The 26,976-nt window shown below is 56.0% G+C and overlaps 1 protein-coding gene across 1 annotated transcript in view; it reads left to right on the top strand.

Annotated features, from left to right (window-relative positions):
• Positions 1-25,506, top strand: part of LOC138498143 (uncharacterized) — a 139,490-nt gene extending 113,984 nt beyond the window's left edge. The window contains exon 4 of the mRNA XM_069622021.1: positions 24,040-25,506. Coding sequence (XP_069478122.1) covers positions 24,040-24,961 — 922 coding nt within the window. The 3' untranslated portion in view covers positions 24,962-25,506. The remainder of the gene's footprint in view (positions 1-24,039) is intronic.
• The last annotated feature ends 1,470 nt before the right edge of the window (positions 25,507-26,976 follow it).

Below are 26,976 nucleotides of genomic sequence, written 5' to 3'. Positions count from 1 at the left end.
TCATTGCTGCCAGTCTGTCTCCTGGAATTTTGCCTGTATGCTAGTTGCAGTGTGCATCCATCCTTGCTGCCAGTATGTCTCCTGGGAATTTGCCTATATGCTATCTATGGTTTACATTCCTCCTTGCCGCCGGTCTGTTTCCTGGAACTTTGCCTGTATGCTAGTTATGATGTACATTCCTCCTTGCTGCCAGTTTGTCTCCTGGAACCTTGCCTGTATGCTAGTTATGGTGTACATTCCTCCTTGCTGCCAGTCTGGCTCCTGGAACTTTGCCTGCATGCTAGTTATGGTGCACATTCCTCCTTGCTGCCAGTCTGTCTCCTGGAACTTTGCCTGTATGCTAGTTATGATGTACATTCCTCCTTGCTGCCAGTCTGTCTCCTGGAACTTTGCCTGTATGCTAGGTATGGTGTGCATTTCTCCTTGCTGCCAGTCTGGCTCCTGGAACTTTGCTGTATCTACATTGCTCTTTGCTGCCAGTATGTCTCTTGGAACTGTGCCTGTACGCTAGTTGCAGTGTGCACCCATCCTTGCTGCCACTCTGTCTCCTTTGACTTTACCTATATGCTATCTATGGTGTACATTCCTCTTTGCCGCCCGTCCGTCTCCTGGAACTTTTCCTGTATGCTAGTTATGATTTACATTCCTCCATGATGCCAGTCTGTCTCCTGGAACTTTGCCTGGTCGCTAGTTATGGTGTACATTCCTCCTTGCTGCTAGTCTGTCTCCTGGAACTTTGACTGTATTCTGGTTATGGTGTACATTCCTCCTTGCTGCCAGTCTGTCCCCTGGAACTTTGCCTGCATGCTAGGTATGGTGTACATTCCTCCTTGCTGCCAGTCTGTCTCCTGGAACCTTGCCTGCATGTACATTCCTCATTGCTGCCAGTTCGTCTCCTGGAACGTTTCCTGTATGCTAGTTGCAGTGTGCACCCATCCTTGCTGTCAGTATGTCTCCTGGGACTTTGCCTATATGCTAGCTATGGTGTACATTCCTCCATGCTGTTAGTCTGTCTCCTGGAGCCATGCCTGAACACTTGTACAATCTGCAAGGCTGCTGAACTGTGTTCTTCATCTGTGATCTATGTGTACTTTATGCAGAGCCTGAAAAGGGCATGCATACCTTTCTCATTTCCCAGAATGTCTACCCTTTATCCAGGCTGGGGGACATGTCACGTCATCATGGCTTCCAAACGTGTGACTCAAAATGCGAGGCCTTGGTGTGTGTGCCTGCCTGGTGATGTTTAATCCAAGTCTTTTTTCTAAGGCTTGGATGACTACTGATCTGTGCCAAGCTACACTATGGCCCATTGACCTTCCTCGTGGCTGCTATTGTTTGCTTTGAAGCACTTCACCTGTGTGTAAGCGCTATATAAATAATCAATAAATATAAACAAATGTCTGTTATCTATTTGCTAATACACAAGTACCCTCTTTGTGGATTGCTAAAGTGGCACTTGATATGCCATTTGAGCTCTGCCATACCATGTGTTTTTACTGGGAAGAAGAGATTCTTGGAGTAATAGTTTCAATTTTATTGTGGAGAGGCAGATCTGTGTGTGCACTTGCCCTAAAAATATCTTAAGCCACCCTTGTTCTAAGTCAGCTTGAGATGATCCAAAGAACCCTTCAGCTTCCAGTTATCGAGCATTGATCGGGCTGTGTGTTAATATCCGTCAGGTTCTGATCGCTCAGAGAGCCTGATTGCCTCCAGAGGGAACCCACGTCCGCACCTTGCATCGTGCTCGGGGACATGGAGTGTAGGGTGCATGCCCACTTCCATGCATAAGACTGCACTGTCTTCCTGGACAGGCTGTGGCTCTGTGGTGCCTTGCCTCTCTCCTCCTGGGCGGGCTTAGTGTCCCTGTCCAGCTCCGCACCGCTCTTCGTGACCTGCATGCCTCTGTGCTGCACCACCTCTGCCCTCCTGGGAAGTAGTGCTACTATGTGACCTGCTGGCTCTGCCTTCCTGGGCTCTGTCTGGCTCTGTGCTGCACCACCTCTGCCCTCCTGGGAAGTAGTGCTACCATGTGACCTGCTGCCTCTGCTTCCCGGCCTGCATGCCTCTGTGCTGCACAAGCTCTGTACTCCTGGAAAGTAGTGGTACCATGTGATCTGCTGCCTCTGCCTTCCTGGCATGCATGCCTCTTTGCTGCACCAACTCTGCCCTCATGGGAAGTAGTGCTACCATGTGACCTGCTGCCTCTGCCTTCCTGGCCTGCATGCCTCTGTGCTGCACCACCTCTGCCCTCCTGGGAAGTAGTGCTACCGTGTGCCCTGCTGCCTCTGCCTTCCTGGACTTTATGCCTCTGTGCTGCACAACCTCTGCACTCCTGGGAAGTAGTGCTACCATGTGCCCTGCTGCCTCTGCCTTCCTGGACTTTATGCCTCTGTGCTGCACAACCTCTGCACTCCTGGGAAGTAGTGCTACCATGTGACTTGCTGCCTTTCCCTTCCTGGCCTGCATGACTCTGTGCTGCACCTCCTCTGCCCTCTTGGGAAGTAGTGCTACCATGTGGCCTGCTGCCTCTGCCTTCCTGGCCTGCATGCCTCTGTGCTGCACCACCTCTGCCCTCATGGGAAGTATTGCTACCATGTGACCTGCTGCCTCTGCCTTCCTGGCCTGCATGCCTCTGTGCTGCACCACCTCTGCCCTCCTGGGAAGTAGTGCTACCATGTGACCTGCTGCCTCTGCCTTCCTGGCATGCATGCCTCTGTGCTGCACCACCTCTGCCCTTCTGGGAAGTAGTGCTACCATGTGACCTGCTGCCTCTGCCTTCCTGGCATGCATGCCTCTGTGCTGCATCACCTCTGCCCTTCTGGGAAGTAGTGCTACCATGTGACCTTCTGCCTCTGCCTTCCTGCCAAATATGCCTCTGTGCTGCACCACCTCTGCCCTCCTGGGAAGTAGTGCTACCATGTGCCCTGCTGCCTCTGCCTTCCTGGACTGTATGCGTCTGTGCTGCACAACCTCTGCACTCCTGGAAAGTAGTGCTACCATGTGACTTGCTGCCTTTCCCTTCCTGGCTGGCATGCCTCTGTGCTGCACCACCTCTGCCCTCCAGGGAAGTAGTGCTACCATTTGGCCTGCTGCCTCTGCATTCCTGGCCTGCATGCCTCTGTGCTGCACCACCTCTGCCCTCATGGGAAGTATTGCTACCATGTGACCTGCTGCTTCTGCCTTCCTGGCCTGCATGCCTCTGTGCTGCACCTCCTCTGCCCTCATGGGAGATAGTGCTACCATGTGACCTGCGGCCTCTTCCTTCCTGGCCTGCATGCCTCTGTGCTGCACCACCTCTGCCCTCCTGGGAGTTAGTGCTACCATTTGACCTGCTTTCCCTGCCTTTCTGGACTGCATGCCTCTGTGCTGCACCACTTCTGCCCTCCTGGGAGGTAGTGCTACCATGTGACCTCCTGCCTCTGCATTCCTGGCCTGCATGCCTCTGTGCTGCACCACATCAGCCCTCCAGGAAAGTAGTGCTGCCATGTGACCTGCTTCCTCTGCCTTTCTGGACTGCATGCCTCTGTGCTGCACCACCTCTGCCCTCCTGGGAGGTAGTGCTACCAAGTGACCTGCTGCCTCTGACTTCCAGGCCTGCATGCCTCTGTGCTGCACCACCTCTGCACTCCTGGGAAGTAGTGCTACCGTGTGATCTGCTGTCTCTGCCTTCCTGGCATGCATGCCTCTGTGCTGCACCACCTCTGCCCTCATTCGAAGTAGTGCTACCATGTGACCTGCTTCCTCTGCCTTCCTGGCCTGCATGCCTCTGTGCTGCATCACTTCTGCCCTCCTGGGAAGTAGTCCTACCATGTGACGTGCTGCCTCTGCCTGCCTGGTTTGCATGCCTCTGTGCTGCTCAACCTCTGCACTCCTGGGAAGTAATGCTGCCATGTGACTTGCCGCCTTTCTCTTCCTGGCCTGCATGACTCTGTGCTGCACCACCTCTGCCCTCCTGGGAAGTAGTGCTACCATGTGACCTACTGCCTCTGTCTTCCTGCCTCTCTATTCCAGAGGTGGTGCAGCACAGAGGCATATATGCCAGGAAGGCAGAGCCAGCAGGTCACCTTGTAGGACTACCTCGGAGGAGGGCAGAGGTGGTGCAGCACAGAGGCATGCAGGCCAGGAAGGCAGAGGTAGCAGGTCACATGGTAGCACTACCTCCCAGGAGGGCAGAGGTGGTGCAGCACAGAGGCATGCAGGCCAGGAAGGCAGAGGCAGCAAGTCACATGGTAGCACTACTTCTCAGGAGGGCAGAGGTGGTGCAGCAGAGAGGCATGCAGGGAGGGAAGGCAGAGGCAGTAGGTCACATGGTAGCACGACTTCCCAGCAGGGCAGAGGTGGTGCAGCACAGTGGCATACATCCCAGGAAGGCAGAGGCAGCAGGTCACATGGTAGCACTACTTCCCAGCAGGGCAGAGGTGGTGCAGCACAGAGGCATGCATGTCAGCAAGGCAGAGGCAGCAGATCTCATGGTAACACTACTTCCCAGGAGTGCAGAGCTTGTGCAGCACAGAGGCATGCAGGCCAGGAAGGCAGAGGCAGCAGGTCACATGGTAGCACTACCTCCCATGAGGGCAGAGGAGGCGCAGCACAGAGGCATGCAGTCCAGGAAGGCAGAAGCAGCAGGTCACATGGTAGCACTACTTCCCAGGAGGGCAGAGGAGGTGCAGCACAGAGGCATGCAGGCCAGGAAGGGAAAGGCAGCAAGTCACATGGTAGCACTACTTCCCAGGAGTGCAGAGGTTGTGCAGCACAATGGCATACAGTCCAGGAAGGCAGAGGCAGCAGGGCACATGGTAGCACTACTTCCCAGGAGGGCAGAGGTGGTGCAGCACAGAGGCAGACAGAGCCCAGGAAGGCACAGCCAGCAGGTCACATGGTAGCACTACTTCCCAGGGGGGCAGAGGTGGTGCAGCACAGAGGCATGCAGTCCAGAAAGCCAGAGGCAGCAGGTCATATGGTAGCACTACTTCCCAGGAGGGCAGAGGTGGTGCAGCACAGAGGCATCCATACCAGGAAGGCAGAGGTAGCAGGTCACATGGTAGCACTACTTCCCAGGAGGGCAGAGGCTGTGCAATAGAGAGGCATGCAGGCCAGGAAGGCAGAGGCAGCAGGTCGCATGGTAGCACTACTCCCCATGAGGGCAGAAGTGGTGCATGTGACCTGCAGCCTCTGGCTTTCTGGACTGCATGCCTCTGTGCTGCACCACCTCTGCCCTCCTGGGAAGTAGTGCTACCATGTGACCTGCTGGCTCTGCCTTCCTGGGATCTGTCTGCCTCTGTGCTGCACCACCTCTGCCATCCTGGGAAGCAGTGCTACCATGTGGCCTGCTGCCACTGCCTTCCTGGCCTGCATGCCTCTGTGCTGCACCACCTCTGCCCTCATGGGAAGTAGTGCTACCATGTGGCCTGCTGCCTCTGCTTCCTGGCCTGCATGCCTCTGTGCTGCACCACCTCTGCCCTCATGGGAAGTATTGCTATCATGTGACCTGCTGCCTCTGCCTTCCTGGCCTGCATGCCTCTGTGCTGCACCACCTCTGCCCTCCTTGGAGGTAGTGCTACCATGTGACCTGCTTCCTCTGCCTTTCTGGACTGCATGCCTCTGTGCTGCACCACCTCTGCCCTCCTGGGAGGTAGTGCTACCATGTGACCTGCTGCCTCTGCCTTCCTGGCCTGCATGCCTCTGTGCTGCACCACCTCTGCCCTCCTGGGAAGTAGTGCTACCATGTGACCTGCTGCCTCTGCCTTCCTGGCATGCATGCCTCTGTGCTGCACCACCTCTGCCCTTCTGGGAAGTAGTGCTACCATGTGACCTGCTGCCTCTGCCTTCCTGGCATGCATGCCTCTGTGCTGCATCACCTCTGCCCTTCTGGGAAGTAGTGCTACCATGTGCCCTGCTGCCTCTGCCTTCCTGCCAAATATGCCTCTGTGCTGCACCACCTCTGCCCTCCTGGGAAGTAGTGCTACCATGTGCCCTGCTGCTTCTGCCTTCCTGGACTGTATGCCTCTGTGCTGCACAACCTCTGCACTCCTGGGAAGTAGTGCTACCATGTGACTTGCTGCCTTTCCCTTCCTGGCCGGCATGCCTCTGTGCTGCACCACCTCTGCCCTCCAGGGAAGTAGTGCTACCATTTGGCCTGCTGCCTCTGCATTCCTGGCCTGCATGCCTCTGTGCTGCACCACCTCTGCCCTCATGGGAAGTATTGCTACCATGTGACCTGCTGCTTCTGCCTTCCTGGCCTGCATGCCTCTGTGCTGCACCTCCTCTGCCCTCATGGGAGATAGTGCTACCATGTGACCTGCGGCCTCTTCCTTCCTGGCCTGCATGCCTCTGTGCTGCACCACCTCTGCCCTCCTGGGAGTTAATGCTACCATTTGACCTGGTTTCCCTGCCTTTCTGGACTGCATGCCTCTGTGCTGCACCACTTCTGCCCTCCTGGGAGGTAGTGCTACCATGTGACCTCCTGCCTCTGCATTCCTGGCCTGCATGCCTCTGTGCTGCACCACATCAGCCCTCCAGGAAAGTAGTGCTGCCATGTGACCTGCTTCCTCTGCCTTTCTGGACTGCATGCCTCTGTGCTGCACCACCTCTGCCCTCCTGGGAGGTAGTGTTACCAAGTGACCTGCTGCCTCTGACTTCCAGGCCTGCATGCCTCTGTGCTGCACCACCTCTGCACTCCTGGGAAGTAGTGCTACCATGTGATCTGCTGTCTCTGCCTTCCTGGCATGCATGCCTCTGTGCTGCACCACCTCTGCCCTCATTGGAAGTAGTGCTACCATGTGACCTGCTTCCTCTGCCTTCCTGGCCTGCATGCCCCTGTGCTGCATCACTTCTACCCTCCTGGGAAGTAGTCCTACCATGTGACGTGCTGCCTCTGCCTGCCTGGTTTGCATGCCTCTGTGCTGCTCAACCTCTGCACTCCTGGGAAGTAATGCTGCCATGTGACTTGCCGCCTTTCTCTTCCTGGCCGGCATGACTCTGTGCTGCACCACCTCTGCCCTCCTGGGAAGTAGTGCTACCATGTGACCTACTGCCTCTGTCTTCCTGGCCTGCATGCCTCTCTATTCCAGAGGTGGTGCAGCACAGAGGCATATATGCCAGGAAGGCAGAGCCAGCAGGTCACCTTGTAGGACTACCTCGGGGGAGGGCAGAGGTGGTGCAGCACAGAGGCATGCAGGCCAGGAAGGCAGAGGTAGCAGGTCACATGGTAGCACTACCTCCCAGGAGGGCAGAGGTGGTGCAGCACAGAGGCATGCAGGCCAGGAAGGCAGAGGCAGCAAGTCACATGGTAGCACTACTTCTCAGGAGGGCAGAGGTGGTGCAGCAGAGAGGCATGCAGGGAGGGAAGGCAGAGGCAGTAGGTCACATGGTAGCACGACTTCCCAGCAGGGCAGAGGTGGTGCAGCACAGTGGCATACATCCCAGGAAGGCAGAGGCAGCAGGTCACATGGTAGCACTACTTCCCAGCAGGGCAGAGGTGGTGCAGCACAGAGGCATGCATGTCAGCAAGGCAGAGGCAGCAGATCTCATGGTAACACTACTTCCCAGGAGTGCAGAGCTTGTGCAGCACAGAGGCATGCAGGCCAGGAAGGCAGAGGCAGCAGGTCACATGGTAGCACTACCTCCCATGAGGGCAGAGGAGGCGCAGCACAGAGGCATGCAGTCCAGGAAGGCAGAAGCAGCAGGTCACATGGTAGCACTACTTCCCAGGAGGGCAGAGGAGGTGCAGCACAGAGGCATGCATGCCAGGAAGGCAGAGGTAGGAGGTCACATGGTAGCACTACTTCCCAGGAGGGCAGAGGTGGTGCAGCACAGAGGCAGCAGATCACATGGTAGCACTACTTCCCAGGAGTGCAGAGCTTGTGCAGCACAGAGGCATGTAGGCCGGGAAGCAGAGGCAGCAGGTCACATGGTAGTACTACTTCCCAGGAGGGCAGAGGTGGTGCAGCAGAGAGGCATGCAGGCAGGGAAGGCAGAGGCAGTAGGTCACATGGTAGCACTACTTCCCATGAGGGCAGAGGTGGTGCAGCACAGTGGCATACATCCCAGGAAGGCAGAGGCAGCAGGTCACATGGTAGCACTACTTCCCAGGCGGGCAGAGGTGGTGCAGCACAGAGGCATGCATGTCAGGAAGGCAGAGGCAGCAAATCTCATGGTAGCACTACTTCCCAGGAGTGCAGAGCTTGTGCAGCACAGAGGCATGCAGGGCAGGAAGGCAGAGGCAGCAGGTCACATGGTAGCACTACCTCCCATGAGGGCAGAAGAGGTGCAGCACAGAGGCATGCAGTCCAGGAAGGCAGAAGCAGCAGGTCACATGGTAGCACTACTTCCCAGGAGGGCAGAGGAGGTGCAGCACAGAGGCATGCAGGCCAGGAAGGGAAAGGCAGCAAGTCACATGGTAGCACTACTTCCCAGGAGTGCAGAGGTTGTGCAGCACAATGGCATACAGTCCAGGAAGGCAGAGGCAGCAGGGCACATGGTAGCACTACTTCCCAGGAGGGCAGAGGTGGTGCAGCACAGAGGCAGACAGAGCCCAGGAAGGCACAGCCAGCAGGTCACATGGTAGCACTACTTCCCAGGGGGGCAGAGGTGGTGCAGCACAGAGGCATGCAGTCCAGAAAGCCAGAGGCAGCAGGTCATATGGTAGCACTACTTCCCAGGAGGGCAGAGGTGGTGCAGCACAGAGGCATCCATACCAGGAAGGCAGAGGTAGCAGGTCACATGGTAGCACTACCTCCCAGGAGGGCAGAGGTGGTGCAGCACAGAGGCATGCAGGCCAGGAAGGCAGAGGCAGCAGGTCACATGGTAGCAGTACTTCCCAGGAGGGCAGAGGCTGTGCAATAGAGAGGCATGCAGGCCAGGAAGGCAGAGGCAGCAGGTCGCATGGTAGCACTACTCCCCATGAGGGTAGAAGTGGTGCATGTGTCCTGCAGCCTCTGGCTTTCTGGACTGCATGCCTCTGTGCTGCACCACCTCTGCCAACCTGGGAAGCAGTGATACCATGTGGCCTGCTGCCTCTGCCTTCCTGGCCTGCATGCCTCTGTGCTGCACCACCTCTGCCCTCATGGGAAGTAGTGCTACCATGTGGCCTGCTGCCTCTGCTTCCTGGCCTGCATGCCTCTGTGCTGCACCACCTCTGCCCTCATGGGAAGTATTGCTATCATGTGACCTGCTGCCTCTGCCTTCCTGGCCTGCATGCCTCTGTGCTGCACCACCTCTGCCCTCCTTGGAGGTAGTGCTACCATGTGACCTGCTTCCTCTGCCTTTCTGGACTGCATGCCTCTGTGCTGCACCACCTCTGCCCTCCTGGGAGGTAGTGCTACCATGTGACCTGCTGCCTCTGCCTTCCTGGCCTGCATGCCTCTGTGCTGCACCACCTCTGCCCTCCTGGGAAGTAGTGCTACCATGTGACCTGCTGCCTCTGCCTTCCTGGCATGCATGCCTCTGTGCTGCACCACCTCTGCCCTTCTGGGAAGTTGTGCTACCATGTGACCTGCTGCCTCTGCCTTCCTGGCATGCATGCCTCTGTGCTGCATCACCTCTGCCCTTCTGGGAAGTAGTGCTACCATGTGACCTTCTGCCTCTGCCTTCCTGCCAAATATGCCTCTGTGCTGCACCACCTCTGCCCTCCTGGGAAGTAGTGCTACCATGTGCCCTGCTGCCTCTGCCTTCCTGCACTGTATGCCTCTGTGCTGCACAACCTCTGCACTCCTGGAAAGTAGTGCTACCATGTGACTTGCTGCCTTTCCCTTCCTGGCTGGCATGCCTCTGTGCTGCACCACCTCTGCCCTCCAGGGAAGTAGTGCTACCATTTGGCCTGCTGCCTCTGCATTCCTGGCCTGCATGCCTCTGTGCTGCACCACCTCTGCCCTCATGGGAAGTATTGCTACCATGTGACCTGCTGCTTCTGCCTTCCTGGCCTGCATGCCTCTGTGCTGCACCTCCTCTGCCCTCATGGGAGATAGTGCTACCATGTGACCTGCGGCCTCTTCCTTCCTGGCCTGCATGCCTCTGTGCTGCACCACCTCTGCCCTCCTGGGAGTTAGTGCTACCATTTGACCTGCTTTCCCTGCCTTTCTGGACTGCATGCCTCTGTGCTGCACCACTTCTGCCCTCCTGGGAGGTAGTGCTACCATGTGACCTCCTGCCTCTGCATTCCTGGCCTGCATGCCTCTGTGCTGCACCACATCAGCCCTCCAGGAAAGTAGTGCTGCCATGTGACCTGCTTCCTCTGCCTTTCTGGACTGCATGCCTCTGTGCTGCACCACCTCTGCCCTCCTGGGAGGTAGTGCTACCAAGTGACCTGCTGCCTCTGACTTCCAGGCCTGCATGCCTCTGTGCTGCACCACCTCTGCACTCCTGGGAAGTAGTGCTACCGTGTGATCTGCTGTCTCTGCCTTCCTGGCATGCATGCCTCTGTGCTGCACCACCTCTGCCCTCATTCGAAGTAGTGCTACCATGTGACCTGCTTCCTCTGCCTTCCTGGCCTGCATGCCTCTGTGCTGCATCACTTCTGCCCTCCTGGGAAGTAGTCCTACCATGTGACGTGCTGCCTCTGCCTGCCTGGTTTGCATGCCTCTGTGCTGCTCAACCTCTGCACTCCTGGGAAGTAATGCTGCCATGTGACTTGCCGCCTTTCTCTTCCTGGCCTGCATGACTCTGTGCTGCACCACCTCTGCCCTCCTGGGAAGTAGTGCTACCATGTGACCTACTGCCTCTGTCTTCCTGCCTCTCTATTCCAGAGGTGGTGCAGCACAGAGGCATATATGCCAGGAAGGCAGAGCCAGCAGGTCACCTTGTAGGACTACCTCGGAGGAGGGCAGAGGTGGTGCAGCACAGAGGCATGCAGGCCAGGAAGGCAGAGGTAGCAGGTCACATGGTAGCACTACCTCCCAGGAGGGCAGAGGTGGTGCAGCACAGAGGCATGCAGGCCAGGAAGGCAGAGGCAGCAAGTCACATGGTAGCACTACTTCTCAGGAGGGCAGAGGTGGTGCAGCAGAGAGGCATGCAGGGAGGGAAGGCAGAGGCAGTAGGTCACATGGTAGCACGACTTCCCAGCAGGGCAGAGGTGGTGCAGCACAGTGGCATACATCCCAGGAAGGCAGAGGCAGCAGGTCACATGGTAGCACTACTTCCCAGCAGGGCAGAGGTGGTGCAGCACAGAGGCATGCATGTCAGCAAGGCAGAGGCAGCAGATCTCATGGTAACACTACTTCCCAGGAGTGCAGAGCTTGTGCAGCACAGAGGCATGCAGGCCAGGAAGGCAGAGGCAGCAGGTCACATGGTAGCACTACCTCCCATGAGGGCAGAGGAGGCGCAGCACAGAGGCATGCAGTCCAGGAAGGCAGAAGCAGCAGGTCACATGGTAGCACTACTTCCCAGGAGGGCAGAGGAGGTGCAGCACAGAGGCATGCAGGCCAGGAAGGGAAAGGCAGCAAGTCACATGGTAGCACTACTTCCCAGGAGTGCAGAGGTTGTGCAGCACAATGGCATACAGTCCAGGAAGGCAGAGGCAGCAGGGCACATGGTAGCACTACTTCCCAGGAGGGCAGAGGTGGTGCAGCACAGAGGCAGACAGAGCCCAGGAAGGCACAGCCAGCAGGTCACATGGTAGCACTACTTCCCAGGGGGGCAGAGGTGGTGCAGCACAGAGGCATGCAGTCCAGAAAGCCAGAGGCAGCAGGTCATATGGTAGCACTACTTCCCAGGAGGGCAGAGGTGGTGCAGCACAGAGGCATCCATACCAGGAAGGCAGAGGTAGCAGGTCACATGGTAGCACTACTTCCCAGGAGGGCAGAGGCTGTGCAATAGAGAGGCATGCAGGCCAGGAAGGCAGAGGCAGCAGGTCGCATGGTAGCACTACTCCCCATGAGGGCAGAAGTGGTGCATGTGACCTGCAGCCTCTGGCTTTCTGGACTGCATGCCTCTGTGCTGCACCACCTCTGCCCTCCTGGGAAGTAGTGCTACCATGTGACCTGCTGGCTCTGCCTTCCTGGGATCTGTCTGCCTCTGTGCTGCACCACCTCTGCCATCCTGGGAAGCAGTGCTACCATGTGGCCTGCTGCCACTGCCTTCCTGGCCTGCATGCCTCTGTGCTGCACCACCTCTGCCCTCATGGGAAGTAGTGCTACCATGTGGCCTGCTGCCTCTGCTTCCTGGCCTGCATGCCTCTGTGCTGCACCACCTCTGCCCTCATGGGAAGTATTGCTATCATGTGACCTGCTGCCTCTGCCTTCCTGGCCTGCATGCCTCTGTGCTGCACCACCTCTGCCCTCCTTGGAGGTAGTGCTACCATGTGACCTGCTTCCTCTGCCTTTCTGGACTGCATGCCTCTGTGCTGCACCACCTCTGCCCTCCTGGGAGGTAGTGCTACCATGTGACCTGCTGCCTCTGCCTTCCTGGCCTGCATGCCTCTGTGCTGCACCACCTCTGCCCTCCTGGGAAGTAGTGCTACCATGTGACCTGCTGCCTCTGCCTTCCTGGCATGCATGCCTCTGTGCTGCACCACCTCTGCCCTTCTGGGAAGTAGTGCTACCATGTGACCTGCTGCCTCTGCCTTCCTGGCATGCATGCCTCTGTGCTGCATCACCTCTGCCCTTCTGGGAAGTAGTGCTACCATGTGACCTGCTGCCTCTGCCTTCCTGCCAAATATGCCTCTGTGCTGCACCACCTCTGCCCTCCTGGGAAGTAGTGCTACCATGTGCCCTGCTGCCTCTGCCTTCCTGGACTGTATTCCTCTGTGCTGCACAACCTCTGCACTCCTGGGAAGTAGTGCTACCATGTGACTTGCTGCCTTTCCCTTCCTGGCCGGCATGCCTCTGTGCTGCACCACCTCTGCCCTCCAGGGAAGTAGTGCTACCATTTGGCCTGCTGCCTCTGCATTCCTGGCCTGCATGCCTCTGTGCTGCACCACCTCTGCCCTCATGGGAAGTATTGCTACCATGTGACCTGCTGCTTCTGCCTTCCTGGCCTGCATGCCTCTGTGCTGCACCTCCTCTGCCCTCATGGGAGATAGTGCTACCATGTGACCTGCGGCCTCTTCCTTCCTGGCCTGCATGCCTCTGTGCTGCACCACCTCTGCCCTCCTGGGAGTTAATGCTACCATTTGACCTGGTTTCCCTGCCTTTCTGGACTGCATGCCTCTGTGCTGCACCACTTCTGCCCTCCTGGGAGGTAGTGCTACCATGTGACCTCCTGCCTCTGCATTCCTGGCCTGCATGCCTCTGTGCTGCACCACATCAGCCCTCCAGGAAAGTAGTGCTGCCATGTGACCTGCTTCCTCTGCCTTTCTGGACTGCATGCCTCTGTGCTGCACCACCTCTGCCCTCCTGGGAGGTAGTGTTACCAAGTGACCTGCTGCCTCTGACTTCCAGGCCTGCATGCCTCTGTGCTGCACCACCTCTGCACTCCTGGGAAGTAGTGCTACCATGTGATCTGCTGTCTCTGCCTTCCTGGCATGCATGCCTCTGTGCTGCACCACCTCTGCCCTCATTGGAAGTAGTGCTACCATGTGACCTGCTTCCTCTGCCTTCCTGGCCTGCATGCCCCTGTGCTGCATCACTTCTACCCTCCTGGGAAGTAGTCCTACCATGTGACGTGCTGCCTCTGCCTGCCTGGTTTGCATGCCTCTGTGCTGCTCAACCTCTGCACTCCTGGGAAGTAATGCTGCCATGTGACTTGCCGCCTTTCTCTTCCTGGCCGGCATGACTCTGTGCTGCACCACCTCTGCCCTCCTGGGAAGTAGTGCTACCATGTAACCTACTGCCTCTGTCTTCCTGGCCTGCATGCCTCTCTATTCCAGAGGTGGTGCAGCACAGAGGCATATATGCCAGGAAGGCAGAGCCAGCAGGTCACCTTGTAGGACTACCTCGGAGGAGGGCAGAGGTGGTGCAGCACAGAGGCATGCAGGCCAGGAAGGCAGAGGTAGCAGGTCACATGGTAGCACTACCTCCCAGGAGGGCAGAGGTGGTGCAGCACAGAGGCATGCAGGCCAGGAAGGCAGAGGCAGCAAGTCACATGGTAGCACTACTTCTCAGGAGGGCAGAGGTGGTGCAGCAGAGAGGCATGCAGGGAGGGAAGGCAGAGGCAGTAGGTCACATGGTAGCACGACTTCCCAGCAGGGCAGAGGTGGTGCAGCACAGTGGCATACATCCCAGGAAGGCAGAGGCAGCAGGTCACATGGTAGCACTACTTCCCAGCAGGGCAGAGGTGGTGCAGCACAGAGGCATGCATGTCAGCAAGGCAGAGGCAGCAGATCTCATGGTAACACTACTTCCCAGGAGTGCAGAGCTTGTGCAGCACAGAGGCATGCAGGCCAGGAAGGCAGAGGCAGCAGGTCACATGGTAGCACTACCTCCCATGAGGGCAGAGGAGGCGCAGCACAGAGGCATGCAGTCCAGGAAGGCAGAAGCAGCAGGTCACATGGTAGCACTACTTCCCAGGAGGGCAGAGGAGGTGCAGCACAGAGGCATGCATGCCAGGAAGGCAGAGGTAGGAGGTCACATGGTAGCACTACTTCCCAGGAGGGCAGAGGTGGTGCAGCACAGAGGCAGCAGATCACATGGTAGCACTACTTCCCAGGAGTGCAGAGCTTGTGCAGCACAGAGGCATGTAGGCCGGGAAGCAGAGGCAGCAGGTCACATGGTAGTACTACTTCCCAGGAGGGCAGAGGTGGTGCAGCAGAGAGGCATGCAGGCAGGGAAGGCAGAGGCAGTAGGTCACATGGTAGCACTACTTCCCATGAGGGCAGAGGTGGTGCAGCACAGTGGCATACATCCCAGGAAGGCAGAGGCAGCAGGTCACATGGTAGCACTACTTCCCAGGCGGGCAGAGGTGGTGCAGCACAGAGGCATGCATGTCAGGAAGGCAGAGGCAGCAAATCTCATGGTAGCACTACTTCCCAGGAGTGCAGAGCTTGTGCAGCACAGAGGCATGCAGGGCAGGAAGGCAGAGGCAGCAGGTCACATGGTAGCACTACCTCCCATGAGGGCAGAAGAGGTGCAGCACAGAGGCATGCAGTCCAGGAAGGCAGAAGCAGCAGGTCACATGGTAGCACTACTTCCCAGGAGGGCAGAGGAGGTGCAGCACAGAGGCATGCAGGCCAGGAAGGGAAAGGCAGCAAGTCACATGGTAGCACTACTTCCCAGGAGTGCAGAGGTTGTGCAGCACAATGGCATACAGTCCAGGAAGGCAGAGGCAGCAGGGCACATGGTAGCACTACTTCCCAGGAGGGCAGAGGTGGTGCAGCACAGAGGCAGACAGAGCCCAGGAAGGCACAGCCAGCAGGTCACATGGTAGCACTACTTCCCAGGGGGGCAGAGGTGGTGCAGCACAGAGGCATGCAGTCCAGAAAGCCAGAGGCAGCAGGTCATATGGTAGCACTACTTCCCAGGAGGGCAGAGGTGGTGCAGCACAGAGGCATCCATACCAGGAAGGCAGAGGTAGCAGGTCACATGGTAGCACTACCTCCCAGGAGGGCAGAGGTGGTGCAGCACAGAGGCATGCAGGCCAGGAAGGCAGAGGCAGCAGGTCACATGGTAGCACTACTTCCCAGGACGGCAGAGGCTGTGCAATAGAGAGGCATGCAGGCCAGGAAGGCAGAGGCAGCAGGTCGCATGGTAGCACTACTCCCCATGAGGGTAGAAGTGGTGCATGTGTCCTGCAGCCTCTGGCTTTCTGGACTGCATGCCTCTGTGCTGCACCACCTCTGCCAACCTGGGAAGCAGTGCTACCATGTGGCCTGCTGCCTCTGCCTTCCTGGCCTGCATGCCTCTGTGCTGCACCACCTCTGCCCTCATGGGAAGTAGTGCTACCATGTGGCCTGCTGCCTCTGCTTCCTGGCCTGCATGCCTCTGTGCTGCACCACCTCTGCCCTCATGGGAAGTATTGCTATCATGTGACCTGCTGCCTCTGCCTTCCTGGCCTGCATGCCTCTGTGCTGCACCACCTCTGCCCTCCTTGGAGGTAGTGCTACCATGTGACCTGCTTCCTCTGCCTTTCTGGACTGCATGCCTCTGTGCTGCACCACCTCTGCCCTCCTGGGAGGTAGTGCTACCATGTGACCTGCTGCCTCTGCCTTCCTGGCCTGCATGCCTCTGTGCTGCACCACCTCTGCCCTCCTGGGAAGTAGTGCTACCATGTGACCTGCTGCCTCTGCCTTCCTGGCATGCATGCCTCTGTGCTGCACCACCTCTGCCCTTCTGGGAAGTTGTGCTACCATGTGACCTGCTGCCTCTGCCTTCCTAGCCTGCATGCCACTGTGCTGCACCACTTCTGCCCTCCTGGGAAGTAGTGCTACCATGTGACGTGCTGCCTCTGCCTTCCTGGGCTGCATGCCTCTGTGCTGCTGTTTGGCAGAAACCTGTGCAGTTCCCTCTGGGACCACTGCAAAAGAATTAAGATTACAGGTGTTTGGTAGTAAACCCACTTGGTTGCAGTCTGTACCACACAGATTCACTTGGTAGCTGTGACTGAGCAGTCAGACTTCCCTCAAGAAGAGTTAGGCAGTATACAGAGTATTCACAATAGGTCAAGAGAACACAGTAGAACAAGTAAACGCTGACCAGGGCGCGGTGTAAAAGAGATATAATTATTTATTTGAAACCACATCTAGAAAAACACACAGGCACTAATAGTAAGCAATTCAAAAACACGGTCACTAAAAGAAACACACTCCCTTAAAAGAGTATTAGACAAGTCTTAAGTAAAGCCCTACTTATTTTCAGACAGTGGTGAGTGCTTAACGTAGATGGCACACTAATAGTTCGTTTTTAAAAGGGAGAGAAAAGCAGAGAACGAATTGAAACAGATCCCAGCACTTTTACAAGAGCATCACAAGAGAGGAAGGCAGAGTAAAACCGTGAAGTTACAGTTCAATAGGCCGGATCCACTTTAAGGGGATCAAATGAAATGTGTCCAAGGTCACACGGTTGCAGTGCACAAATGTCTTGTAATGGTTCAAAAAGGAGTTGGACCAACGAAAGGGACCAGTTAGAGGGTCAAGGCGGCCAGCCCAGTCCAGAAAGTTAAGGGGTTATTATTACCTTGTAGCAATCTTTAGAAAGGGAGGCCTGGCCGACACGGTACCTTAAGTGGTGAGAATACTCCAGCGGGGGCAGTTGTTCCTGGCAGGGGGTGCAAGTCGGTGCTTCGTCCGGGGGAAGAGAGGATCTCGACGTGGAGGAAGACTGGAGTCTGTTGCACTGCCAGGGAAGAAACCAGCCGCAGAGTTTCTCAGGTACAAGGAGCGGTCCGTTGATTCGCGGTTCAGTGGTGAGTGGCTATCCGGCCGCCGGGGTGCTTGGCACGGGCAGTTCGACCACAAACCGGTCTGGGGTGCGAAGAAAGAAGGTAAACTGGTTGTGCCCACCAGTCATGGGAAGAAGCCTCTCCAGCCATAAGATTTTCTCTGTCGTCGGGAAGTGGTGAGTCGGTTCCGCAGGGCTCCACCGGTGGTGTCGTCGTGGTAGGTCGGCTCAGCTTCTCCCTCGTTGGATTCTCAGGTCCTGTGGCGACTTCTGAAGTGCCAGTCCCCAAAGCCCTGCTTTTATGCAGCATACCCCCATTCACTCAGCCTAGCTGTCAATCAAACATGCTAAGAGGTGAGCTGGCCGGCTCACCACTTGGGCCAATCACACAAGAGTGCGACTTGAGTTACCAAGGTAACTCAGTCCAGGGTGCCTAAACCCCCTCCTACACCCCCTGTGGTACCCAGACAGAGTGGCACCACGTTTGGAGGCTTCTGTGGAGAAGCGCGCCAAAAAGTGGAACAAAGGGCTCGACTTGGGTTGGAGTCACAGAAGAGAACACAAGTGCCATTTTTGAATCGAGTCCTGGCAAAAAATACCAACCGGTGAATTAATATTAATTAAATAAACCAGCGGTATGTTTGAGGCTATGAGAATTAAATAATTAAAGTTGGTAGCCTCGAACAATGGGAAAATCCCATAGGAAAATATTTGCGGTCGAATATAAAAAGTAGTTTCCACTGCCACCAGCCAAAACTCGATCAGGGGGGACGGAGACGTGGCCCCTCGACTAACAGACCCCGGGGCAATCGAATTGCCCTGACCAGTAAGTCCACAATAGGATGGTTTGTACTGGTTTCTGTTAATAATTTGGGACTAGTAAAGCCAATGGTGACTTTACATGCCCTGGGAGACAGTAGTCAGTCCCAGGGTATGGAGTCTATGGTGGGGTGTCACTATGACACCCCTGTGTTACTGCACGGAGGGTGCTGTGTAACACACATAGTAAGAACACATGAGACCCTATGGAGTAAAGGACCCCATAGCCCATAAAACACATTAACAGTCAAAGGAACACCATACATCATGTTCAAGAGTGGGAGAAAAAGAGTCTCACTCTTGGCAGGAGAAAAAAACAAACTCTAGAAATTCAGCAAAGCTGCTGGGGGACTCACTAGGTTAGGAAATTCAGCCTAAAGAGAGAATTCTCCCTAAGAGCTGCACAACCTCTGCACTCCTGGGAAGTAGTGCTACCATGTGACTTGTCGCCTTTCCCTTCCTGGCCTGCATGCCTCTGTGCTGCACCACCTCTGCAGTCCTGGGAAGTAGTGCTACCATGTGACCTGCTGCCTCTGGCTTTCTGGACTGCATGCCGCTGTGCTGCACCACCTCTGCCCTCCTGGGAAGTAGTGCTACCATGTGACCTGCTGGCTCTGCCTTCCTGGGCTCTGTCTGCCTCTGCGCTGCACCACCTCTGCCCTCCTGGGAAGTAATGCTACCATGTGACCTGCTGCCTCTGCCTTCCTGGACTGTATGCCACTGTGCTGCACAACCTCTGCCCTCCTGGGATGTAGTGCTACCATGTGACTTGCTGCCTTTCCCTTCCTGGCCTGCATGCCTCTGTGCTGCACCTCCTCTGCCGTCCTGGGAAGTAGTGCTACCATGTGACCTGCTGCTTCTGCCTTCCTGGACTGCATGCCTCTGTGCTGCACCTCCTCTGCCCTCATGGGAGGTAGTGCTACCATGTGACCTGCTGCCTCTGCCTTCCTGGCCTGCATGCCTCTGTGCTGCACAAGCTCTGCACTCCTGGGAAGTAGTGCTACCATGTGATCTGCTGCCTCTGCCTTCCTGACATGCATGCCTCTATGCTGCACCACCTCTGCCCGCCTGGGAAGTAGTGCTACCATGTGACCTGCTGCCTCTGCCTTCCTGGGATGTATGCCACTGTGCTGCACCACCTCTGCCCTCATGGGAAGTAGTGCTACCATGTGACCTACTGCCTCTGCCTTCCCTTCCTGCATGCATCTCTGCTGCACCACCTCTGCCCTCCTGGGAAGTGGTACTACCATGTGACCTGCTGCCTCTGCCTTCCTGGCCTGCATGCCTATGTGCTGCACCACCTCTGCCCTCCTGGGAGGTAGTGCTACCATGTGACCTGCTGGCTCTGCCTTCCTGGGCTCTGTCTGCCTCTGTGCTGCTCCACCTCTGCCCTCCTGGGAAGTTGTGCTACCATGTGACCTGCTGCCTCTGCTTCCCGGCCTGCATGCCTCTGTGCTGCACAAGCTCTGCACTCCTGGGAAGTTGTGCTACCATGTGACCTGCTGCCTCTGCTTCCCGGCCTGCATGCCTCTGTGCTGCACCACCTCTGCCCTCCTGGGAAGTAGTGCTACCATGTGACCTGATGCCTCTGCCCTCCTGGCATATATGCCTCTGTGCTGCACCACCTCTGTGGAATAGAGAGGCACGCAGGCCAGGAAGCCAGAGCCAGTAGGTCACATGGTAGCACTACTTCCCAGGAGGGCAGAGGTGATGCAGCACAGAGGCAGACAGAGCCCAGGAAGGCAGAGCCAGCAGGTCACATGGTAGCACTACTTCCCAGGAGGGCAGAGGTGGTGCAGCACAGAGGCATGCTGTCCAGAAAGCCAAAGGCAGCAGGTCATATGGTAGCACTACTTCCCAGGAGGGCAGAGGCTGTGCAATAGAGAGGCATGCAGGCCAGGAAGGCAGAGGCAGTAGGTCACATGCATGCCTCTGTGCTGCACCCCCTCTGCCCTCATGGGAGGTAGTGCTACCATGTGACCTGCTGGCTCTGCCTTCCTGACCTGACTGCCTCTGTGCTGCACAGCCTCTGCCCTCCTGGGAAGCAGTGCTACCATGTGACCTGCTACCTCTGCCTCCCTGGCATACATGCCTCTGTGCTGCACCACCTCTGCCCTCCTGGGAAGTAGTGCTACCATATGACCTGCTGCCTTTGGCTTTCTGGACTGCATGCCTCTGTGCTGCACCACCTCTGCCCTCCTGGGAAGTAGTGCTACCATGTGACCTGCTGGCTCTGCCTTCCTGGGCTCTGTCTGCCTCTGTGCTGCACCACCTCTGCCCTCCTGGGAAGTAGTGCTACCATGTGCCCTGCTGCCTCTGCCTTCCTGGACTGTATGACTCTGTGCTGCACAACCTCTGCACTCCTGGGATGTAGTGCTACCATGTGACTTGCTGCCTTTCCCTTCCTGGCCTGCATGCCTCTGTGCTGCACCTCCTCTGCCCTCCTGGGAAGTAGTGCTACCATGTGACCTGCTGCTTCTGCCTTCCTGGACTGCATGCCTCTGTGTGCTGCACCTCCTCTGCCCTCATGGGAGGTAGTGCTACCATGTGACCTGCTGCCTCTGCCTTCCTGGCCTGCATGCCTCTGTGCTGCAAAAGCTCTGCACTCCTGGGAAGTAGTGTTACCATGAGATCTGCTGCCTCTGCCTTCCTGGCCTGCATGCCTCCCTATTCCAGAGGTGGTGCAGCACAGAGGCATATATGCCAGGAAGGCAGAGGTAGCAGGTCACATGGTAGCACTACTTCCCATGAGGGCAGAGGTGGTGCAGCACAGAGGCATGCATGCCAGGAAGGCAGAGGCAGCAGATCACATGGTAGCACTAATTGCCAGGATTGCAGAGCGTAAGCAGCACAGAGGCATGCAGGCCTGGATGGTAGAGGCAGCAGGTCACATGCTAGCACTACCTCTCAGGAGGGCAGAGGTGGTGCAGCACAGAGGCATGCAGTCCAGAAAGCCAGAGGCAGCAGGTCACATGGTAGCACTACTTCCCAGGAGGGCAGAGGAGGTGCAGCACAGAGGCATGCAGGCCAGGAAGGCAGAGGCAGCAGGCCACATAGTAGCACTACCTCCCATGAGGGCAGATGAGGTGCAGCACAGAGGCATGCAGGCCAGGAAGGCAGAAGCAGCAGGTCACATGGTAGCACTACTTCCCATGAGGGCAGAGGTGGTGCAGCACAGAGGCATGCATGCCAGGAAGGCAGAGACAGCAGATCACCTGGTAGCACTACCTCCCAGGAGGGCAGAGGTGGTGCAGCATAGAGGCATGCAGTCCAGAAAGGCAGAGGAAGCAGGTCACATGGCAGCACTACTTTCCTGGAGGGCCGAGGTGGTGCAGCACAGAGGCATGCGGGCCAGGAATGCAGAGGCAGGAGGGCACATGGTAGCACTACCTCCCAGGAGGGCAGAGGTGGTGCAGCACAGAGTCATGCAGTCCAGAAAGGCAGAGGAAGCAGGTCAATTGGTAGCACTAACTCCCAGGAGGGCACAGGTGGTGCAGCACAGAGGCATGCAGGCCAGGAAGGCAGAGGCAGCAGGTCACATGGTAGCACTATCTCCCATGAGGGCAGAGGAGGTGCAGCACAGAGGCATGCAGGCCAGGAAGGCAGAAGCAGCAGGTCACATGGTAGCAATACTTCCCATGAGGGCAGAGGTGGTGCAGCACAGCGGCATGCAGGCCAGGAAGGCAGAGGCAGCAGGCCAAATGGTAGCACTACTTCCCTGGAGGGCAGAGGTGGTGCAGCACAGAGGCATGCCGGCCAGGAAGGGAAAGGCAGCAAGTTACATGGTAGCACTGTCTCCCATGAGGGCAGATGAGGTGCAACACAGAGGCATGCAGGCCAGGAAGGCAGAAGCAGCAGGTAACATGGTAGCAATACTTCCCATGAGGGCAGAGGTGGTGCAGCACAGAGGCATGCAGGCCAGGAAGGCAGAGGCAGCAGGCCAAATCGTAGCACTACTTCCCTGGAGGGCAGAGGTGGTGCAGCACAGAGGCATGCCGGACAGGAAGGGAAAGGCAGGAAGTCACATGGTAGCACTATCTCCCATGTGGGCAGAGGAGGTGCAGCACAGAGGTATGCAGGCCAGGAAGGCAGAAGCAGCAGGTCACATGGTAGCAATCCTTCCCATGAGGGCAGAGGTGGTGCAGCACAGAGGTATGCAGGCCAGGAAGGCAGAAGCAGCAGGTCACATGGTAGCAATACTTCCCATGAGGGCAGAGGTGGTGCAGCACAGAGGCATGCAGGCCAGGAAGGCAGAAGCAGCAGGTCACATGGTAGCAATACTTCCCATGAGGGCAGAGGTGGTGCAGCACAGAGGCATGCAGGCCAGGAAGGCAAAGGCAGCAGGTCACATAGTAGCACTACTTCCCATGAGGGCAGAGGTGGTGCAGCACAGAGGCATGCAGGCCAGGAAGGCAAAGGCAGCAGGTCACATAGTAGCACTACTTCTCATGAGGGCAGAGGTGGTGCAGCACAGAGGCATGCAGGCCAGGAAGGCAAAGGCAGCAGGTCACATAGTAGCAATACTTCCCATGAGGGCAGAGGTGGTGCAGCACAGAGGCATGCAGGCGAGGAAGGCAAAGGCAGCAGGTCACATAGTAGCACTACTTCCCATGAGGGCAGAGGTGGTGCAGCACAGAGGCATGCAGGCCAGGAAGGCAAAGGCAGCAGGTCACATAGTAGCACTACTTCCCATGAGGGCAGAGGTGGTGCAGCACAGAGGCATGCAGGCCAGGAAGGCAAAGGCAGCAGGTCACATAGTAGCACTACTTCCCATGAGGGCAGAGGAGGTGCAGCACAGAGGCATGCAGGCCAGGAAGGCAAAGGCAGCAGGTCACATAGTAGCACTACTTCCCATGAGGGCCGAGGAGGTGCAGCACAGAGGCATGCAGGCCAGGAAGGCAAAGGCAGCAGGCCAAATGCTAGCACTACTTCCCAGGACGGCAGAGGTGGTGCAGCACAGAGGCATGCAGGCCAGGAAGGCAAAGGCAGCAGGTCACATAGTAGCACTACTTCCCATGAGGGCAGAGGTGGTGCAGCACCGAGGCATGCAGGCCAGGAAGGCAAAGGCAGCAGGTCACATAGTAGCACTACTTCCCATGAGGGCAGAGGTGGTGCAGCACAGAGGCATGCAGGCCAGGAAGGCAAAGGCAGCAGGTCACATAGTAGCAATACTTCCCATGAGGGCAGAGGTGGTGCAGCACAGAGGCATGCAGGCCAGGAAGGCAAAGGCAGCAGGTCACATAGTAGCACTACTTCCCATGAGGGCAGAGGTGGTGCAGCACAGAGGCATGCAGGCCAGGAAGGCAAAGGCAGCAGGTCACATAGTAGCACTACTTCCCATGAGGGCAGAGGTGGTGCAGCACAGAGGCATGCAGGCCAGGAAGGCAAAGGCAGCAGGTCACATAGTAGCACTACTTCCCATGAGGGCAGAGGAGGTGCAGCACAGAGGCATGCAGGCCAGGAAGGCAAAGGCAGCAGGTCACATAGTAGCACTACTTCCCATGAGGGCAGAGGAGGTGCAGCACAGAGGCATGCAGGCCAGGAAGGCAAAGGCAGCAGGTCACATGGTAGCACTACTTCCCATGAGGGCAGAGGTGGTGCAGCACAGAGGCATGCAGGCCAGGAAGGCAAAGGCAGAAGGCCACATGGTAGCACTACTTCCCAGGACGGCAGAGGTGGTGCAGCACAGAGGCATGCAGGCCAGGAAGGCAAAGGAAGCAGGTCACATGGTAGCAATACTTCCCATGAGGGCAGAGGAGGTGCAGCACAGAGGCATGCAGGCCAGGAAGGCAAAGGCAGCAGGCCAAATGGTAGAAACAGAAGAGTCAAGCTCCAGAGATCCAGAATGCTCATCCCTCTCCTCCATGTGACCAGGCTTTTAATACTAAGGCACTTCTGTTTTTCAATGGATGGGGGTGTGCAGTAGCCATTGCAATTGTAACTTGTAACCTTTGATTTATTTTATTTTTCATAGGTTAAATCAAAACCTGGAAGGATTTTTTGATGACTTGGAATATTACCACAAGATTGTGTCCGAAAAACAGATTTCCTTGGCGAAGCATGCAGACACGCTCCGATCTCTGGCCGGCGAAGTAGACAAAGTCCACAAGGAAGCCGCCGCAGACCTGGCCTGGAAAGCCGGGGCTGCAGTAGGCGGGGATCTTATAAACATCGGCGGGCTGGTCTTGGAGTTTTTGAAGACGGGCTCACCACTGATTTCTGTTGTGGGCCAGGGAATTTCTTTGCTAGGCGCGTATGCCCACGAGACGGCACAGGAAGACCAGCTGGAAACACATTCCCAGATGAAGAACATCGCAGAAGGAATCTTCAGAGCGTGTGAGCGGGACCTGGAAGAAATGTCAGGTATGTTTCAGGAAATGGTGGACAAGTTCAGCAACCTAGAGCAGGAGCAAGGCCTCCTGGGCACAGTCCTGCATAAGAAACTCATGGAAATAAAAATACGCTTCCCTCACTTTCAATTACCAAAGATCAAGGGGCGATACATCAACGTCAAATCACGAACGGTAGACTTCATGGTCAACCTGGCAACGGCATCTGGTGGGATAAGAGCAGTGAAGAAATACTTTGGCTCATCCAAAGAAGTGTCGCCGGCACCAGACGGAGCACTTCGAGAATTATCTGCTGTAGAAAAACGTATGAGCACGACACATCTGGCCATACACCTCGCCAAGGGTGCGATTGCTGCTGTCCAGCTCTATCAGGACGGCAAGGACTTCTACCAAGATCTCCTCCACCTCAAAGCAGGAGCCAGATCAGAGCTGGCCGAAAGCCTCTGGGAAGTAGCCTCCAGCATCGACGGAGTCATCGAAACACTGCACGGCTCTTTTCCTGAGGAGATGAGGGGGCGAAGCTGGTGGGGGGGGCGGCTCTTTTGACATATTCCTGGAGTGGTCATTTTCTACTTTTATGAGCACCCAGATACGCTTAAGGAATGCCTTTTCCTTTGATCATAAGTTTTGTCTGCATCCTTCACATCTCGCCTGTTGTAACGAGGGGGTCACAGAAATTGTTGTCTTTAGTTGTGAGCCACCCGAGGCCCTTCCCTTGGAGGCACCATCTTGTTTTTCTTCTTTTAATGTGGGGGGCAGCAGGGAGCCTCCGTTGGTGATCGCTGTGTCAAGGGTCGCTCTACGCAGTGATATCCTTTGCCTTCAGATGCCAAAATGCCAAAGGACTGCTTATTCCATATCAGACGTTTCACACAGCCGCTCCTGACCAATCATCTTTTCTCTTACAAATGGAATAGTGTCTTGTCACCTATTATTTTGTTTGTTTGTATTTGATATTTAGCCAAAATATTTGTTTATGATTTTCTCACTTTTGATCATTTTGGAAGTACCGTGCACAGCACCCATAAGCCCTCAGTGTTATATTGTGTTCTGATAAATTTTAAAATAAAATAAATGAATGAAATAAAATATATAGTTGTGCAGGATGAATCTGTCTGTGGAATGAATCTGTCTGTGGAATGAATCTGTCTGTAGAAAAGGTCTGAGTGTTTCTTTTTTCTTGGAACCTCCACCAGTAAAGTCTACCTTCAAGTTCTACTCCGCTTTCAAGACAAGAGTCATCTAGGATGTTGCCATGAGAACCTCAGGACTGAAGGCCAACTATGGAACCGGTACCTTAGTGTAGCGGTTGCTGTGCAATCTTCACTCATTACAGGAATCCCTTGGGCCGTTGTTAGTTTTATTGACATCAAATATACATCCATAGGAGAGCGACTCATCTTTATCAGCGTTAATCATAGTGCTCCTCAAAAGCTTTCAGAAGATGGGAAGGTATTAGAGGGTTTTGTAGGATGTAACTAGGACTCAGTTCAAGAACTATATTCATCCCACATGTCATCGATAAAAACCCACTCTGATTATCCCTCTTCTGTATTGTCCTTTAGGCCTTGTAGGAAGAAGGCCTTGGGTTCCTAGAAACTTGAGTTGTCTATTCTTCACTGATACCGATTGATGAGGTCTATGCAACCACTAGAGTAGATTTTAGGAAATATTTTTTGCAGAAATCAAAGCAGTTCCATTTTTATGATCTCACAGTTCTCTGACAAAGTTGAAGGCGCTACATTAGCCGGAGAGAGGTGAATGAATGGTCATAAAATCTAAAGCTGCCCCGTATTTGAAACTATAAGAGAACCCGTACCTGGATCACTGGACCAGGACTCCACGGCTTTGTAAATCGCATCCTTCTTGGTGTAGCCCTAATGCCCTGGTAAACATAGCCGCTTGCTTTTACTGACTCATGTGCAGAAATGCCTCTGAGAATTCTAGAATGGCACCCACGCCCCTGCCGGACCTCGAAGGATTGAGGGCACCATCAGGAAATACACGTGACATTAACAATACTTGTTTTGGCTGATTACATGCAGTTTCTCAAGTGACTCAATTTTCTTCCAACAGCAGCTAAAATCATAGCGACTGTGACAGTCTGGAGAGTTAGTACAGCTTCGAACCGGTCTAGCAGCACTCCAATTAATTTGCCTCAAAGCTTTTCCCTTACTGTCAAACCAAATGCCCGAAATAGGCCTTTTAGGGCCGTAAGGCCTGAGGAATTCTTGCCTTACTCGGCCAAGCCGATCCCGCGCTCCTTCCGGGACCAGGAAGGAAGGCAGGAAGCCTGCTTAAGCTCTTGGCGGTAAATTATCGTCAATCTCAACAGCCTTTTAGCGGCCTGTCCGGCCGCTGCCGAGGTGCCGTGCTGACGCCACACCCTTTTCCTGCTCCTTCCTCTGGGCCTTCTCCGTTGCCAGGCCGGTTTCCTAGTCTGCACGATCACATCAGCCCCACCTCTTCTTTCGCAAGGTAGGCACTGTCAGCCTCTCCCCAGCCTTGCTGCACGCCCACATTCTATTTTCCCACCTTCATGCCCAGCCCTTCCTTCGGCA

Source organism: Ambystoma mexicanum, chromosome 5q (genome assembly GCF_040938575.1).
Source record: "Ambystoma mexicanum isolate Mex_15411 chromosome 5q, UKY_AmexF1_1, whole genome shotgun sequence".
Taxonomy (NCBI): Eukaryota; Metazoa; Chordata; class Amphibia; order Caudata; family Ambystomatidae; genus Ambystoma; species Ambystoma mexicanum.
This window is presented reverse-complemented; position numbering and strand designations above follow the sequence as displayed.